This window comes from Lycorma delicatula, chromosome 4, assembly GCF_047948215.1.
Source record: "Lycorma delicatula isolate Av1 chromosome 4, ASM4794821v1, whole genome shotgun sequence".
Lineage (NCBI taxonomy): Eukaryota > Metazoa > Arthropoda > Insecta > Hemiptera > Fulgoridae > Lycorma > Lycorma delicatula.
In genome coordinates, this window is record NC_134458.1 from 143,431,216 (window position 1) to 143,449,859 (window position 18,644).

General features: G+C 26.8%; 1 protein-coding gene across 2 annotated transcripts in view; it reads right to left on the reverse strand.

Annotated features, from left to right (window-relative positions):
• LOC142322950 (parathyroid hormone/parathyroid hormone-related peptide receptor-like) overlaps positions 1 to 18,644 on the reverse strand; it is a 952,038-nt gene that overhangs the window by 259,936 nt on the left and 673,458 nt on the right. For both annotated transcript variants that reach the window (XM_075362045.1, XM_075362046.1), the window contains exon 4: positions 8,638 to 8,762. In XM_075362045.1, the coding sequence (XP_075218160.1) occupies positions 8,638 to 8,762 (125 nt within the window). The remainder of the gene's footprint in view (positions 1 to 8,637; positions 8,763 to 18,644) is intronic.

The window sequence follows — 18,644 nt, forward strand, 5'->3', positions numbered from 1 at the left end:
TCTTGGGATGGTTAAGGTTTACAATTGGGTGCGGTAGGCAGAGCTGCGATCGCGTTTTAGAAGTTTTTTTAATTTTTGGTTTATCAGTCAAACCCAGTAGTTGGTGCTGCGATCGGATTCTAGGAATTTTTTTTATTTTGTTGCTTTTTCGCATATCATTTACTTGCGTCGTAGCTTAGTGTTGTTCTTACATTAAAATTCGTATTTAGAGAATAGTTTGAATTAAATCCGATAGGTAGTGCTGTTCTGACAATTGGATTTATTTACATTCTGAATTTTATAAAGTTAAAGGTGAAATTTTATAAGGTTCCGTAATGTTTTGTTAAGTTTCTTAATGTTCAGTATTAATTGTTATGATTTTGCAGCTGCAACACTTATCGTTAAAAAATTATTTTCCACCAAATACTGTGATTAGAGAGTGGTGTGAATTAAATCCGATAGGTAGTGCTGTTGTTTTGACATTTGGATTTATTTACATTCTGACTTTTATAAAGTGAAAGGTTAAATTTTGTTAAATTGCTAATTTTTGCTAAATTGTTAAGTTTTTTAAGGTTTTATGAAACTTTCAATTGTTGTCATTTAATCTGCATGTATACTCAGATCTAGCAATAGCGAAGCATTGCCGAGTCTGCTAGAATTGCGCGCTTATTGAGAATATTATATTATATTATTACTTATTGAAATAACATTTTAAAGTATAATTAAAAAATGTACATTGTGCAAATTTGTAAGGTGCAGTATTGAAATGAGTATTTTAATGATTTTTCATGAATTTTAATGATGTATACACGTGCATTCAATAACAATCAACTTAACCTACAAATTTAAATTGTTAGTTCTCATTTGATTCTATGCAACTTATGAAGTATTGAACGGCTCTTTGAAAATAAAAATTTAAGTTTGTAAAATAAATTATAACATTTATAAAATTAAAATATATAAGTTACTTATAATATAGTTTAAAGTATATTTAAAAAATTTAATTTATAATGTTTTAGCTGATTAACTTTATAAAAAGTTTTCTAAAATTATTTTTAATTTACAATTATCTAAAATTTGGTAAAATATATGTTAAAATAAAGAATGAGAAATATGATAAAAATTTCTACTAAAATTTTAACTACGTTGCTTTTTTACAGTGCTTTAATTTTTTTATTAATTGATTATTTAAGCTGTTACATGGTTATGAAACATCAAAATTATTAAATAAAAATTAAAATATGTAGGAGGTACTTTTTTAGAATGATGTTAAGTGAAAATTAGTAGTAATGTGGATGAAAATTTATTAATTACACTAATTATTAATTTTACGACGTTTCGATTTTTTAATTCAATTTTCATCGGACATCTCAATATTTAGTGAAAATAAATATTAACCATACTACACACACATAATTAATCAATAAACCCATTACAATAATACAACAATCACAAACTGATAATATCATACTAATAGTCATTTTAATGAAATTTAGAACACATTCCTGCTAATTTTAACTTAATTAAGTTACTTATATTTATGTGTGTGCATTTATTACAGAATAATGCCGCGTCAGGACAACGTCTGTCGGGTCCGCTATATATATAAATTTATACAGTTTCCCCTTTACCTACAGGTAATGATTATTTAGTTATTGGAATGGCCATCTAGGATCAATTTTAAATAACTTTTATATGTGGGGATTAAATGGTTTGTCGTTTTTCAATTTTACTTTATATTAGCATCTTTCGAAGCGGCTTCGCTCGCCCTATATGTGTATAGAACTTCAAAAATTGAAAACAGTTTGTTAGCAATTATGTGTGGGCCGCGGCTCTCAGAAGTTTCGCTATTAACGACTTACCAAATGAAATAGATTAATTTGGATGAATAACAACTTTTCAGTTGTTAAATATGAAAAATGATTGTCGTTCTCTTTAATTTTATTTCCAAATTAATATGTTTTTATGTTTATTACGATACAAATTGGTTTTTTATAGACATGACAAATTTAATAGACAATGATAGCAATTTTAGTTAATCATGTAATAATTTCTGAAGAAGTCGATATTCACGTTCGATGTAGGCAGTATCTGTCGATATAGACAATGATGTTAAATTTACTAAAACAAGTTCTAGGTTATTTATTTATGATTTATGTAGTAGTGAGATTTGTGAACTTTGAAAAATTCCGGTGGTCAAAAGAAAGCTGCATTTAAAATTTCGTAATGACCGGTTCAGTAGTTTTTGCGGTTATCAGGAACATATGAAAAAGATGTTGTATCTTTACGTAGTAGTGGGATTATTTTTATTTATCTGTTTGTAATTTTTGCGAAATATTTTTACTCTGAGTTGTTACAATTTTACATGTCAATTGTTAGATAAAATAAAATTTAGAAATAAACTAATACCCATCACGACTTTATTTACGTTTTATACTTTTCTGCTTGGTCAGTTAGAGAACTTAATAGAATAAATTGTAATCTAATATTAACTTTGAAATTTTTGCTGTAGAAAATTGTAGTTTATTTCTAAAATCGTATTAACCTTACTAACAGGAATACCTACAAAAATAAATAAAACCAGGAAATAGGAAGAAACTAGTCGATGGAAAAGTAAACAACTCGTTTTACTGAAGTGTATATTAAATTATTTACTAGTGCAAAAGCGGAGTACAGTACCAGATATTTAATAAGTAAAAATATATAATATAAAATATAATTAAAACTTCACTTTCAAAATAATTTTCTTTTCTACTTTATTAAAAACTAAGCGTATGTAAATATTGTTTAAAAACTCCTGAACTAAGTCACTTAATTATTATTACATTGTAGGACGTTACTCAATCAATAATTTTAATATATGTTATTTATAATTAGAATCTATTTATTGTGATCTGTTCATATGTACTCATAATCTGTTATTTGGTAATAGTTCGTTAAACTTATTTAAAAATATTCAAATTAAACACATTTATTTGAATATAGAAATATAAAAAATAAAATATAAATAATTATCAAACATCACCCATCAAGATGCAAGTCATTCTTTATGTCCTTTATTAGATTTCCAAAAAGCTTATGATTTAGTAGAAAGAGAAATATTATTTAAGAAAATGAGAGAGTAAGAAGTTGACCAGAAAACACTAAATTTAATCACGTTAACGCTGATAGACGCAATTTCGAAGGTAAAATTCCAGCGCAAAAATTACCAGAACTATTCTAAATTCAAAAGATGCAAGGTAAGGAGGTGAATTTTCTCTAATACTATTCACCTAGTTTTATACAAAATCATGAAACATTCTAGAAAAATAATAACCTAAGCGTTAAAATTAGAAAAAAAAATGGCTGCCTTGCTGCCAGCTGTTAAAATTCAGAAATTCATATTAGAAAAATTACTTTGGTTCCAGAGTTATAGCCTAATAAAATTTTAATTAATGAAATATTTGGATATTACAAGGGAAGGCTCCAATTACACTTCATCTCCTTTTCTTTTTATTTTAAATTTAAATATTATGATTTATTAATAATTCTTAACCCGTGGTTGTAAAAAAAGGTTTTACTATAAATAATAATTAAATAACAATAAAAAAAATATATGAAAAAAAATCCGAAGTTATTACCGAAATATAATTTTAAAAATGTGTATGTGTAATTAAACAGGCATTATTATACACACATATATATATATATGAAACAGATTTAGTGAAACATCTGATTGTTTAATATTAATTGAAAATTGTAATTTAGAATCGTATTATTTTTGGATTTTCTAGTTTAATTTTATTTATTTATTGTGGAATTTCTGTTTAATTTTATCTACATTAAGTTAACTACAAAGTAAATGAAAAATAGACCCTCACAAGAACAACATACATGCAGAGGCATACAAGCCCGATCTTTGATAAATTGCAAAAAAGTCTTATCTTTTAGTTCATTACTCCTCTCATTTTGTCGGACAATATTCTCCCTAAGTAAGAGTTGATCATCATTTCGTTTATTTGTTTTTCTGTCACCAATAATTTAATCACTATTTGTTTTGACAATTATTCTGATCTTAATTTCTGTACACGTTCTCTAGTTTTAAAATCATCCTCTCTTAATCTTTTTATTCTTTCCTTGGCTATAACGGTTTCTTCTTCTTTATATTTATCATCTTCTCTTAATCTTTGTATTCTTTTTTTGTTTGCAACATTTTCTTCCTTTTTTTAAAAACTTTTCTTTTAATTTAAATATATTGATTTATTAATAATTATTAACCTTTGATTGTAAAAATATTTTACAATAAATAATAATTCAATAATAATAATAAAAAAAAATTATGAAAAAATCAGAAGTTAGTAGTGAAATAACATTTACGTACTCTTAAAAATGTGTATAAAATTGGATTTTACTCTTAAAAATGTGTATTTAATAGGTGTATAAGGAAGTCATGAGGTGTTCACATCAGATTTTTGTTTTATACTAGCCGTAAATAGTTTTTAAAGATATTGGACATATATAGCAATGTTTTTTTTTCAATGCCTTTTTATTTATTCATTGCAGGGAAATATCTTTAAGAAAGATTTTTGTGTTAGCTCTAAAAATATACCTTAAAGTTCAAATTAATGATACGATGAATTATTATAATATTATTATATTTTTCTTAATTACGTGAAATAGTAAACGTAAATTAAGTTAGCCTACTTCTAACGTCTAGCGTTGTTAGGCCATACTACGTAACTTTTAGTTATTTTACTGATAAATCATGAAGTTAATTAATCATGAATTTATTAATAATTAATATTTTAAATTCATTTAATCTCTGAATTATTTAGTAAGTTCCTATAATTGCATGTAACTGTAGTGAAACAATTAAGACTACCATCATCACTCATATATTTAAAAAAAGGTTTTATAAAAACATGTAAACTTAACTTTGTATAATAGCATGCTTACAGTCAAGCCTTACGAAGCGTTTGGGTGCAACATAATATTAAAGGTTATATTTTGAACAGGAGAGCATCGGCTTCCACTTTGCGCGCATCTTTGGTTCTGAACCTCGTCTTTTCGGCTGCAGTATATTGTTCGCCAGTGTGGCTTAACAGCCCTTATGTTCATTGAATTTATGCTTAGCTTAATAACACTATGAGAGCATGATTGACGGGGTTATCAGTTCTACTCCTGTGGAATGGCTCCCAGTATTGAGCCACATACCATCCCCAAACCTGCGCCGTGTGAACGCTCTTATAAACGAGTACAAGAAGATGATGGACAGTCGAAATCTACCAATACATGAGGACATTGAGGATGCTAATCGTGGTCGCCTTCGACCTAGAAAGCCATCTATCGAAACAGAAATTGCTGCCACAGAGGAGGGATTTAACCTAACTGACGCCTGGCGTCAAGAATGGACCACAAAGCAGAATAACCAAATCCCATATATTACTCAAAAGCCGCCGGGTTTTGACTTGCCACGTAAGATATGGTCAACGATAAACAGAATACGAACTCACCATGGTAGGTGCGCCTATGTCCTATATAAATGGGATAAAACACCGACGCCCCTTTGCGAATGTGGTGAAAATCAAACTGTTAAACACATCACAGAAGTTTGCCCTAGGACAGCTTACGAAGGAACTCCTGAAGATTTCCTGATGGCAACTCCAGAATCAGTAGCTTATATTAATTTTTTAGACGTTTATTTATAATTTTTGACTGTAATTGCTATTGTGTCTTGCTGCCATACGCTAAATAAATAAATTTGAACAGTGTTTTTCCTTGGTCGCATCCATCAATTATAATTACTGATGGTTGTATTCGGAGATTAATTCCTAGTATATGATAATCCAGAAATTAATTTTTTTTAGTTACTTTCTTTTGATACTTATGTTAACTGGTAAAAAAATCCAATTTTTTAAAACTATTTCCAACTTTTTTAAATACATAATGTAATGGGAGTTTTAGAGGGAATAGTTTGTTTTATGAAAATTAGTCTTGAATTTTCCGTCTAGCAGTTTTAAATAACGGCATGCTTAAAATTAATAAATAATGTATAGACGCTCTATGTTATTGACAACTTGATCGATTCAAGATTTGAAAAAATGGAGTAAAGTTTTGAGACGAAACTGTTCAGTTTTTCCTTTTTCATTAGCAAGTGGTTAAAGAAGTATAATAAAATATTAGATTAGGAAAAATAAATCATTTAATATAGCTTATCGTAGGATAAAAGTTGAGAATTTTTGATTTCTTGATAGTTCGAAACATTTAAGTCCTAATGGTTAAAGTTTAAAAATTTCTTATATTAATAAGAAAATATTAATAAAAAAGAACCGATATTTTTTTCGTTTAATATTATAAAAAGAAAAAATGCAGATTAAATCTTTAGAATGTCCTTTATTCTGAAATAATTTACTGTTTTTTAATAAGATTTAATGTACGTGTACAAGTGTACCACCACTTCTAAGGAAGTTTATTCTGTTGGAAGTGCTTTTTAGTAGCGTCATAAATCTTTTTCCTTAATCATTAACGTTTTCATTTTGAAAAATTATTATTATTATTATTTTATCTAACAAGGTATAAAAACAAAATTATGTCGTAATAAATTCTTGTATTGTATGTAATATTAAGAAATTTTTTTATAAACTAAATATAATGTTTATTTTAAATTGAAGCATATTCATTAATGCATTATGACTCATTTTATGTGTTTATGACTTGAATAAATAATTTAGTCTGTGATTATGAAAGGTGCATTCCCGTAGCCAGATGAGTTACTTGATAGTGATGGAAAAGTACAAGTTGGGGAAGTTACGCTTTTGTAATCAATGTTAACGGAGAATAACATTTCCGATATCTTTAACTCTCTTGTGTTAGTAAATGATAATCGTTTATATAGTAGAGTGTCTTTTCTCCACCACAATATTTTAGTACAATTCTTAGGTAAAAAGACAGTGATGGGAAGAATTTGGATGATAGACGTTGTTATCGGTGTATTTGAATAGGAAAATTGAATTAATTACTAAATATTTAAATAGGAAGACAGAGTGGTTAAGTTGAAAGCATTGTAAACGTAGAAAAGAACAAACTGATAGAATACATTTGGTGACAAGTCGACAAGACATATACCCCCTCCCATAAAAATTAAATGTTGATTTTTTTCCATAATAAATTCTTTTTAAACCTTTCAGGCTTCAGTGTTTTTTTTTTAGATAAATTTGATTACGAATTTATCAAGTAGCCAAATTTAAGATATTTAGACTTTACCTATTTTACTTTGTAATACAAAAAATCAGAAACTTAATACTTGTTTTCTTTTTTGTCATTTTACTCTCAAAATGATCAAAAACAAACTGAAATCAAGGAAATGAGTTGATTTCCTAGGTCTAACATATATACTTTTAGTTATTTTCTCTTCCGTGATGTATGATATGTTAAAGTATAAAATTTTAAAATTTGACCTTTTGAGAGTTAATGTTTTTGAAATACTGATCAAATAATTTTCATTTTAAAGAATATTTCATTCATAACTTTCATTTATTCATTATATATATATATTTTTTTTTAATGTAGTTCTTTTTATTTTATTTTAAGAACTTCCGAAATAAGAAGTTCTTTTAAAAGAATTTCTAATTCTAAAATTTCAAATACATTCGGATTTTTATGAGGATTCCTCAAGAAGATTAATGTACGCAGAGTATAAAAAAAACGTGTATATTATTTTTTCGATTTTACTTACCAAAATGGGCACAAAATATGCTATGAGAAGTGACTATTTTCTCCCATGTTTTCTTGATAAAAATCCGTTAGAAAATTGTCATCAATTTTCTGAATTATATGCTGATCGATATAAAAAAAATTAAAAATGTTACTTTCATTACTGTGAAAGGTTAAGCATTTTAGCTAATAAAACATATTTTGATAAATTTAAACCTTAACAATACACAAAAGATTAAACAAAAGAGGTGACCGCCATTTTAAAATTTGTGGACTTGTTTAAATTATACAGTTTTATTCGTTACAGAAAGTTGTGTGGGACAATCCATCTGAAGTGTCCCAAAAAAATATAAGATGTTTGCTTGACCAATTCAAAAAAACATATTACTTATCCACTTGTTTTCTACATGTCTCAGGACCGTAAAATTATTTTTCTTTAATTTTTTATTTAAGCAGTTTACATGTGGCGGCCATTTTTGTTACGGTGCGCACACCTGGTTTTGTGATTGCAAAGGTTTCCAGAAAAAATCATAACTAAAAAACTATTGGTCCTGAAAGGATGAAACAAAAAGCAATCTATTCATATTTCAAGGCAAAAGATTGGTCCAGTGGTTTATTTACCTGTTTCTCTTCTTTCTATGAGAAAATTACCAATAAATTTGAAATGAAAAATGGTAAAATTTCATTTCTGCTAATTTTTTTCAATAGGCAAAGATGGCAAACACAGTTTGAATTAATTTTTTATATATAGTTATATGTTAGTAGTTTTACCATAAACAATAATTTACTTACCCCTAAATTTTTATGAATTTTTGAAAACTATAATATTAGTAAGGTGCTGGCCTTATTTTTACCAAATAAATATTGTCATTTAGTTTGGAATTCACGTCTCAAAATATGGTTTTAATATAAAGATTAAAAGGAAATTTAAAAGATAAAAATATTTTTATATAGATTACTACTTACCAAAGGATTAAAACCCTGAAAATATTCTGGACAAGACAGTGAAATTAAATTTCCGGCTGGAGTTGCAGGCCAACATAGTAAGCCATCCCACGCTGGTGGACACCATTGATTCCCGCCTTCAAATCCTGCAAACATAAAGGAAATTATAATTATCTTAAATATTTATAAAACTACAAAAGAAGTAAAACCGTAGTGAAAAAAACTTTAAGGTGAATGTAAAATTTAATAAAAAAAAAAAACAAAAAAATTATTAATCACCTCAGTTGTGTTAAAACATCGATAACACTGATAAAATAATAATTTACACGATTTTTATAGTGCCTATATTCATATGTCTAGAAAAAAAAGTTGTAAGGAGTCCTCCGGTAGATTAACGTAAAGAAATCTCAATATACTTTCTTTTAATGTTAATTACTAGGAATAATTTAATATTTAAACCCCCACCTTAAAAACGGCAAAAATGCTTAAACACAAAAAAAGAAGTTGTAGAAATATATTTATTTGTTTGATGGTCTTATTTGCATTAAGTATTTGGATTAATTATTCTTTAATTCACACTTAATTCGATAGTTAGATTATAATTACACTAGCGCTACTCGCGGCTTCGCATGCGAAATTGTCGTGTAGTTTAAACTTGCTCTTCGACGCTCATTTGATCTTCAATTTGGGCAGCTGCGGATGTAGTTGTTTAGCTTTTGAATTTTTTTAGCCTAACCCTGCGCGAGTGAAATCGACAATGAGGTGGAAAACGAGTGAGAAGAAGATATCAGATGAGATACTCACACATAACAGATGAGGTGATGAGATGCACACTCATAACTGGGTAAAGAACAAAAGAATTGTGCACCAATTTTCAACTTTGGTAATAAATTTGGACTAAAAGAGCTGTCAGAGGCCAGAAAATTGCATTTTGTTGCAAATTTTATGGGCTTTCAGAAAATCACATCCACTTTGGTGGATATTACACTGTTTTCGAGGTATTCGCGAAAAACGGCAAACCTGCCGTTTCATTAATATTTTGCTTAAGTGGTGAAAACGGGAATGGGGATAGTTTTTCAAAATGAAATGTAGATAAAGATTTTTCTTTTACTTGGAACTGTTAGTGTGCATAATTTCATCACGATCGGAATAAAACTGTAGAAGTGTATTAAAGACAGACGGACACACAAACATTCCTTTTTATATAGAAGAATTGCAAAATTTAGGATATTGATACTTTTCATCGAATTTCAAGCCAATTACAACTATTATTAATAAAATCTATCTTTATAAAAAAAAATTATGGTGTGAATGTATGGTGTTTTAAGTGCAAATGTGTTTTATGCTGTTTCGGGTTTTTCCCATTATGCTAATTTTCATATTTATTTGTTTATTATAATTTTTATTGACATGAAAAAAAAATTAAAGTACATTTTGTTCTGTATTAAGAACATTAAGTGGTTCCCTTCTTAAATATCTTTTATGACAGGAAATATAATTTGGATTGATTTATTTTTACCAACTTTCTTCATATAAATTTTTGTCTTCTCCAATCATATATTAGGTACGTGTGTTAAATCGAAGAGATAACCATAATTTAAAATGTTTTTAAATAATAATAATTTATAATTAATAATAAATAATTTTAAATGTTGCTAATTTTGTATCAGATTTGGTTTTGCCTAAAACGCAACAGTTTTTTTTTTTATTTATATTTTATTCAATAAAATTTGTTTGAAATATATAAAAACACAAGAATCATGTTTAATTTTCAAATTAAATTTAGTAGCCAGATTAATGCAAAACCATGTCATTGGCAGTGCTTGATAAAGCGATAAATATTCTAGAATGGTGTAAATTCTTTAACATTTAAAATAAAATAGGGCTAAAGAAAGTTAAAGAAAATTTATTTATAAATTATACAAGAAGTAGGTAGATGTAAAAAGAATATACTCGTAAATAGGGAAATGCAGAAAGGAATCCTTCAGTCCAGAAAGAAATGGAATAAGGATATATATATATATATATATATATATATATAGCTTTTTCCTGTTATTTTTAAATTTGTGAATGAAAGAAGCAATAATGAAACTTAACAAATTTAAAGCTGGTGAACAGTTCAGGGAAAATAATTATAATGTTAAGATTCGCTGATTATATTTTGCTTTAAATGAATTATGAGGTAAAAGAATTAATGTTAAGGATTCATTTTTGCAAGAAGAAATTCAGTTTAAAAATAAACAAGAGTAAAACAAAGGAATTAAATAATATATAGAAAGAAGGAAATGACGTTACAAAACCAAAAACATACAAATAATGTGATGAAAAACTATATTAAATTGAAATAAGAAAGGTACTGTTTATAAATCATTTATATAGGGTTTTTTAGTATTAAGTACTTATAGGTTAGAATAAACATTATTAATATATTAATTGGGCCGGCCTCCGTGGCGCGAGTGGTAGCGTCTCGGCCTTTCATCCGTAGGTCCAGGTTCGAATCCCGGTCAGGCATGGTATACTCATACACGCTACAAATCATTCATCCTCTGAAGAATGCCTAATGGTGGATCCGGAGGTTAAATAAAAAATATATATATTAAATAAACCAACTGCGCATGTGTACTACTCCTCTCCACCATCTGCGCATGTGTACTATCCGTTAACCGTTAACCTTGGAACGAAAGTGAGCTAAAGAAAAGAATGTAATGAAAAATAAATTTTCAGTTAAATTTATTTAAAAATTTCATTTCTATAATATTTAAAGCAACAAAATTAATATGTATAATAATAAATAAAAATTATAATAGTTTTTTTCTAAATAAGAATATAAATAAAGCTTTATTATTATATTGTATGTAAAAATTATAGTTGAATTTAGGTATTTTAAATATTAAAATAATGTTTCTATGACTTGTAGAAATATTTAAAATATTTTGATTGATTCTTACTAATGTATATTTATAAAGTTGCAATTTTTAAAAATATTTTTATAAAGTTCGTTTGTACGGTTCGTGAAAAATGCTTTTTTTGCGCGTATCGTTTCTACTAATTTATTTTTAGATTACTCATCTGTTTATTTTATTTTTTAATTAGTATATTTTTCTATAAGTATTTTTTTTTTAAATTACATCTAGAATGACATTTTAGTTATTAAAATGTCTTGTTAAATCAATTATCTTGTTAAATAATTACTTTATTATAAATTGTTCGTAAGGGTTTTTATTTTAGATGTTTGCATTATGTCCCAGATTTCATTGATTCAATTTATAGAATTTATTTTTATTTCATAGTATTTTTTTTTTTTTTTAATAGACGATTAAATCACCATATAATCTTTAAGCTTGTACGTTGGAATATGAAATGTTAGCAAGTGAATAGTACCAAGCCTATTCCTGATTCGAAACTCGGACCTTCCACGTATATGACACCCCTGCGTTATGAAGGTTCACTGAAGTAAATCAAAATTCTTTCGCGATGACTACTTTTTAATTTTTTACTTCCTGTTGAATTTACAATCTCTTATACACTATCTGATGAGATAAATGTATTTTTTTTACTTTCCCGTCTATTCCGATATAAACAGTTATATCTCTAACGGGAAAATATATGCGGTCGAAAAAAAATCTAAAAGAAATATATATTTTTTTCAAGTTTCGTGTTTTAAGGAAATATTGCAAAATAAAATAGATTTATGTAAATTGTAAATAATCTGCGAAAAAAATTTATTCTAATTCTTCCAAGTTTAAAGAATCTGTTTTTGTAAACGGACATTTGTACGTACATATGTTGTCCTGTATTTAGTTTTATTACTCTAAACCCGATGACAAATTTTCTTCAATCGTAGTAGACAGTTACTACCGTGGAGGGGAAAGCATATATTAAATTTTTCTAAAAGTTGGAAGAACGAGTGGGCCTGTTCTGGCCAGAATAAATTCAAATCTTTACTGGGGGACATTGCCAAACAAATTTCTTACAAAAGTTGAAGTGTTTTATTTAAAATTAGAAATTTCGAAAATTTTTTATTTTATATTCACTCCTTCACCGAAAAATGGTTATGTATTTTTCTTTTATGAATATCTTGCTTCAGAAAAGTAGTAAATGGTATTTATTGCATCTACGAGTATACTTCCTACATCAATAGGCCTTTAAATCACTCTAAAATGTTTTTGCCTATCCCACTACAATAGATTCTTTGTAACAATAAATATTTTTAAATTTTTTTATTTATTTTAAATTGGAATCCACCTCGCATTTGCATTTAAAATATAAAATTCTTAATTTTTTTAATAACTGTTAATTTTGTATTTCTTGAAAAAAAAAACATTAGCCAAAAACGCCTTCCTAGAAAATTAAAACTTTGTTTATTTAGAATTTTCATGGACAGCTGAAAATTGTATTCTTTGTATTTTCTTTTAATAATTTTAAAAAGTTCCTTTTTATATTTATTGTCATTACTTGAGGATTATTTTTTTTTTATGAATCAGTTTTTCTCAAATGCTTTTCCTCGAGTATGGAAGCCCCCAAAACGAAAAAAAAATTTTTAGAATCTCTAATCTCTTATGCTCAAAACCTATTTCGTTAAAGCCACTATAATAACTAGGTAAAAAAAAACATTTTTTTTTTTTAATTTAGGTTTTAATTTATTTACAATCAATTTGTGAATATTTTAATCATTAGAAAAGCTCCGTGATTCATGAGCCCCAAAATTTTCAAAAATTCGACAAATTTTTCAAAACATTTTAGAAATTGCGATGCAATGTACTGATATTCAACATTTTGGCTATTGCTTTATTTTGTTGAGCATCTAGGCTTCAATAATTAAAATTAAATGATTTAAATTTAATCAAAATTAATTTTAATGGTTTTTTTAAATTCAATAAAATTTAAAACTCTATCAAGATTTGAAAATGGATTACATAATTGTATTGATTATGCTTTTCAAGTCACGTAATTTTTTGCAGGTCTTTTAATTTTTTTTTTTTTTGACAATAAATTTGTATTATCGGCGTTCTAAGCCTTTTTTGTATATTGCTTTTTCTGTTAATTGAGAATAATTTTAAAAGAGTATGGCAAGCTAGTTAAATGTAAGAAAATATTCTATCCTCATGTTTATTTACTTGATTTTAACGGTAAAAAAGCTGTGAGGGAAATAGTGAGGTATATTAAAAAAAATCTATGGATTAATTTTGTAATACCCAACACTCTAACCTTTGTATCAAAATTATACCGTTCATGACAGAGATATTACGTGCTACTAAAGTGGTAATAAGTTTGTAATTGAATAACCCTTAGCGCTGAAAAATTCATTTTCTACAATATTTTTTCATTGCAAATCATAATAATAATAATTCTAAAATATTTGATACTGTTGGTACGAGTCAATAATTTTTAATTTCTGTTAACCAATCGTTTTCTCTGTTAAAATAATTTTCTAAAACTTTACTTTTCTAAAACGATACTGAATAAAATTGTTTTCTGTTTCTTTCATTACAGTTATATTTTTAATGTAACCAAAAGTTCGTTTACAATATATTTTTACATTTTCTTTACTATTAGCTGGATAAAATATTAATTAAAAATATAATTGCATTTAATATTAATTAAAAATATTATATAATTAAATAATATAATTAATATTATTCATTAAATATTATATATTTTTAGGAAAATAATATAGTGAAAATAAAAATTTGGAACGCAAAAGATGAATTTTTTCCATTTATATTGGAAATGAATGAAAATTATTACATACAAAGAGATATATTAATAAAAGAAAGGAAGAAAACTATTTTCAACAGTAAGGGGAAAATAATTTTTTTATTAATACTTTATCAATATAGATTTATTTTGAATTTTAACTAAAATAATTAAATATTTAAAAAAAAGTTTCGTGGAAATTCAAATTAAAAATGATTGTCTTTTATCTCTCTGTTGTTTCCGTAAAAACACACTTCATTAAAAACCGTTTAGAAGAGTTGAATCATTATCATAATGTGTGGGTGGGGCGGTCTCTGCCTATTCGCTACGCTAGTTAACACTAGAATTGTGGACTTTTTCATTCAAAATATTTTTTGAGTATTTAAACATTACATTTTTGTTTTCAAGAGTTCAACTCGATCCTATTATCAGGGTTTTTAACGTAAACGGCTTAAAAAATGTTTATATTTTTTAATATTTTTATAATATTAAATCTTTTGTTCTTTTTCAAGATGATTTTGTCACAAGTTTTCAACTTAAACTCTCACTCTCTATTTTTTATTTATTTTTCTCTTCATTCCAATTACTCACCTTATCTTTGATTTTTTTTTTTATTTAGAAGTGGTTTCACCATCAAAATTTTCTATAGGTCTTTTACTCTTTTTTTTTTTTTACCTGTTTTCGCCTCATCTTTCCTTGTTTTAATTGTTTTACTTCTTCTAAACACATTTTTGACACACAAGTTTCTACATCAGTTTTTCTCTTTTTTTTTAATAAACTGTCCATTTCTTTTTCCAATTCTTTCCTCCACCAATCTCCGTGGCGAAGTAGTAGTAGTGTCTCTATCATCCGGATATTTTAGATTCAAATCCCGGTCAGGAATAGCATTTTTTATACGCTACAAAATTCCATTTCCATGTTCCCATGGAACATGTTAAACTAGGTAATCTATACTATGACCAAACTAGGTAATCTTTTTCTTTTATATTAAAACAGTGTGACTTGGAAGTATTTTTCTACTAATTATTATTTGATTCTTATATGAATCACGTTTGTACTATCAGTATTTCGTAAATTTAAGAGAAATTTATCCATTCACTTATTTTCACGTTCTTTGAAAAATCACTTACTCCACTTAGCTAATAACGACATCTACCTTTTATAAAACCAGACAACAGTATGTGTACTCAAATAATTTTCATCACGCATGCTAGAACGTTTTTGTATTTTTTATATTTTTATAAATTTATTAGCCGGCCTGGGCTCGCTTCGCTCGCGAGACCATCTAGCCATCTAGCCAGTGCTCGGGGGGCGCTTTATCAGGAGATAGGAGCAGTCTACAGTGTCGTTAAACATCCTGTCGAAATCACCTTTGGATTTGGCATTGAGTAATGGAAAATTATTGTAGTACATATACATAAAATCGAGTTGTGAAAATGAATTGTATATATGGTTAAAATTTAAATTTTATTCTTTATACAATTTGCGCTATCATACATAAGGAGTGAAATTTGACTTTTCATTTGCAATATTTTTTGATTTCATTATTGTATCGAAGTTCAACTTATCATTTTTGTATATAGTTTTACTGGCCTTTGACTTTGCTTGATAATTTGAATTAATTGTGTAGTACTAACTTGTTTTGCCTCCTAGCGTCGGCCCCGGGATTCTCTCAAGGGCCTCCCAGGGCCACAGGTTCGCATCGCTAGCCATTACCGTCTAGCTAAGAACCTGGCAGTGTTCGTTACCTTCATGGTTAGATGAATAATATTGATAAATAGCAATTAAAATATTCGGGCTTTACAGAGACCTAAAAAAGAAACGGAATTACAAAAGACAAAATAGTAGTAACTACGGTACCTAATGTACACAAACCTTTACCTTTTGAAAAGTTTACAACTTATTTTTGTTCTACGGTGACAAAAATTAATTTAATTATTAATTTTTTTTCTTTAATTATCTTTAATTGACAACTTTACATTCAAGGTGGCTAGGGCCTCGGTCTGTGGCTTAAAATTTTCCCTGCGATAACACAAATGTATTTTGCAAAATTGATGGAAATAGGTCGGTCGGTTGGTTCTCGCATGATGCAAGATCATACAAACACAGACAGACAAACAGACTTTTGGCTGTACATATAAGATTTTACTATTATTTCAAATATTTAATAATTTTAAGTTTCATAAGTGTATAATTTTTAACGCTGATAAGTTTTTACCATGTTTTCTCTTCATCCATCATGTAAATGGGACAGTTCGTTTTTTTAATTGTGAAATAGCACATAATTATGACATGCCTATATTATGTATTATAATATACTGGTTCGGAAAAAATATTAATATATTTTATGTTTTTATTTCTACTTGCAATTTATCCAAGTTAAAGAATATAAGTACTTGGCACGTAAATATAAGAATTCAGGTTCTTATTTCTACGCCATTTCCTCAACTGTTCGTTTCTTTTTATTATTCCATAGATCATTTTATTAAGTTCATATTTTTATTTTGAGATTATCAAGAAGACCCAGCTTTACTGAGATAGTTCGTAGGTAGTCGTTAGCGACCTGTGTATGCAAGGTAACGGTGGGTGGAGTTAATCTTTACTTGAGCAAGACTTCAGTGTCGTCACTGAATAGCGGTTAGGAGTTTATGGGCAATGTCAATCGCATCTAATTGTAACTTTCTCAGTTTTCTTTTAATGCTTTCATTACTGCTAAGTATTTACTCCCATATTTATTTTTGTATTCTTTTCTCATTCATTCTTTTTAAATATATAAATCATTTGTAATAATTCAGCTAATAATTAACAAGTAATTATAACGACAATTTCTTCCGAAATTTCCATTTAAACTTTAAACCGTAAGTTTCAACTTAAGTATTATACCACTTATTATCTTTGTCTTTCCCTCCCCATCAACGAATATAAAAGCCGTATTTGGTTTATCTTTCTTTCCCGACTCGCTATAAAAGATATTTTCATGAAATCCAAGAAACTTTTAATTTGATATAAATGTCTGTGTCATAAAAATATACCATAACAAGGCAAAAATATAAAAACACAGAAAAGGTAATAAAAACTTTTATTACGTAATTTTATTTTTTCCGTAAAAAATAAAGTTAATTTCATTTGATTAAACATTTTATTTTTAAAACTTATGAAAGAGTTTAATTTTTTTTTAATTATATAATTTTAGGCTAATTTTTATATAAATATCTATTTAGTCTACGAAACATGTAAAATTATTTTAGTATATTAATATAGAATTTAAAGTTCCTATATAACTTTTTACGAACAATGCTGCTTCTCAAAAAAAAAAAAAGATTTAAAGAAATTATTCCTTTGTAAATTTATATTAAAAAAACATACTTAATTTTCAAATTAATTAATAAATTAAAATAAAAATAAAATTAAAAATTAATTTGAAAATGAGAGATTACAGGTGAATCAGCTAATCTAGGGTTTTGTGCATCGTCAAAATTCTTCATTTCGTTTCGTTACTTGCTGTTGTTTCTTTGATTTGTTTTACAGTTTCTTTGTTTGATTAATCATTTTGTGTGATTATATTTTTGGGGTTTTCTTTGCTTTTTATGCTCTGAACTTATCAATGTTCCTTGACTCATATATATATATTTATGTATACTGTATAAGATATACAGTTCTTTGAGGAATTTCAATAGAAACCCCTCGCTGCATGTCATTTTTTTGGCATTAAAATTTTCTTATGGTTCCGGTAAATTGAACTGATTGTAAATTAAACATCGCGGACACAAAAAAAATTCAAATTATTTAACAATTTTCATATCATGTTTTCAAATGAATTCAGATTTACTAATTTTTTTTTTAGTGAAAAAAAAATGCAAAATATAATCCAGGTTGTAGTCTAGAAAACGAAAACAAGAATATGTTTAAATTTCAAGAAAAAAGTAAATAAAGTTCGTGTCGTATTTCAAAGGACAACCATTTTATTGCGGATTTACTCTTTGTATTCAAACTAGAGTTGTTCATAAAATTATGATAAAATGGAAAATAAAAATTAATTTAAAAAGAAATGAAAATTTGAAATAATGTTTATGTCATCATTATTTTCAGATAGCTGAAAGATTTAATCTGATGTTCTTTGTAGTTTTGTATTCAATGAAAAAAAGCCCGTAAAAAGATATTTCAAGTTATAAAATCCATGTAAGTAAATTTGTGTAATATAGAATCTTATAATCAATGTAAATCTTATAATTTATTTCGAATAAATTTCTTCAAGTTATCTTTATTTTATATTTTATAATTTTATATGTTGTTTTTCTTTTTGTTATCCATTTATCCGTAGTATAAGTATA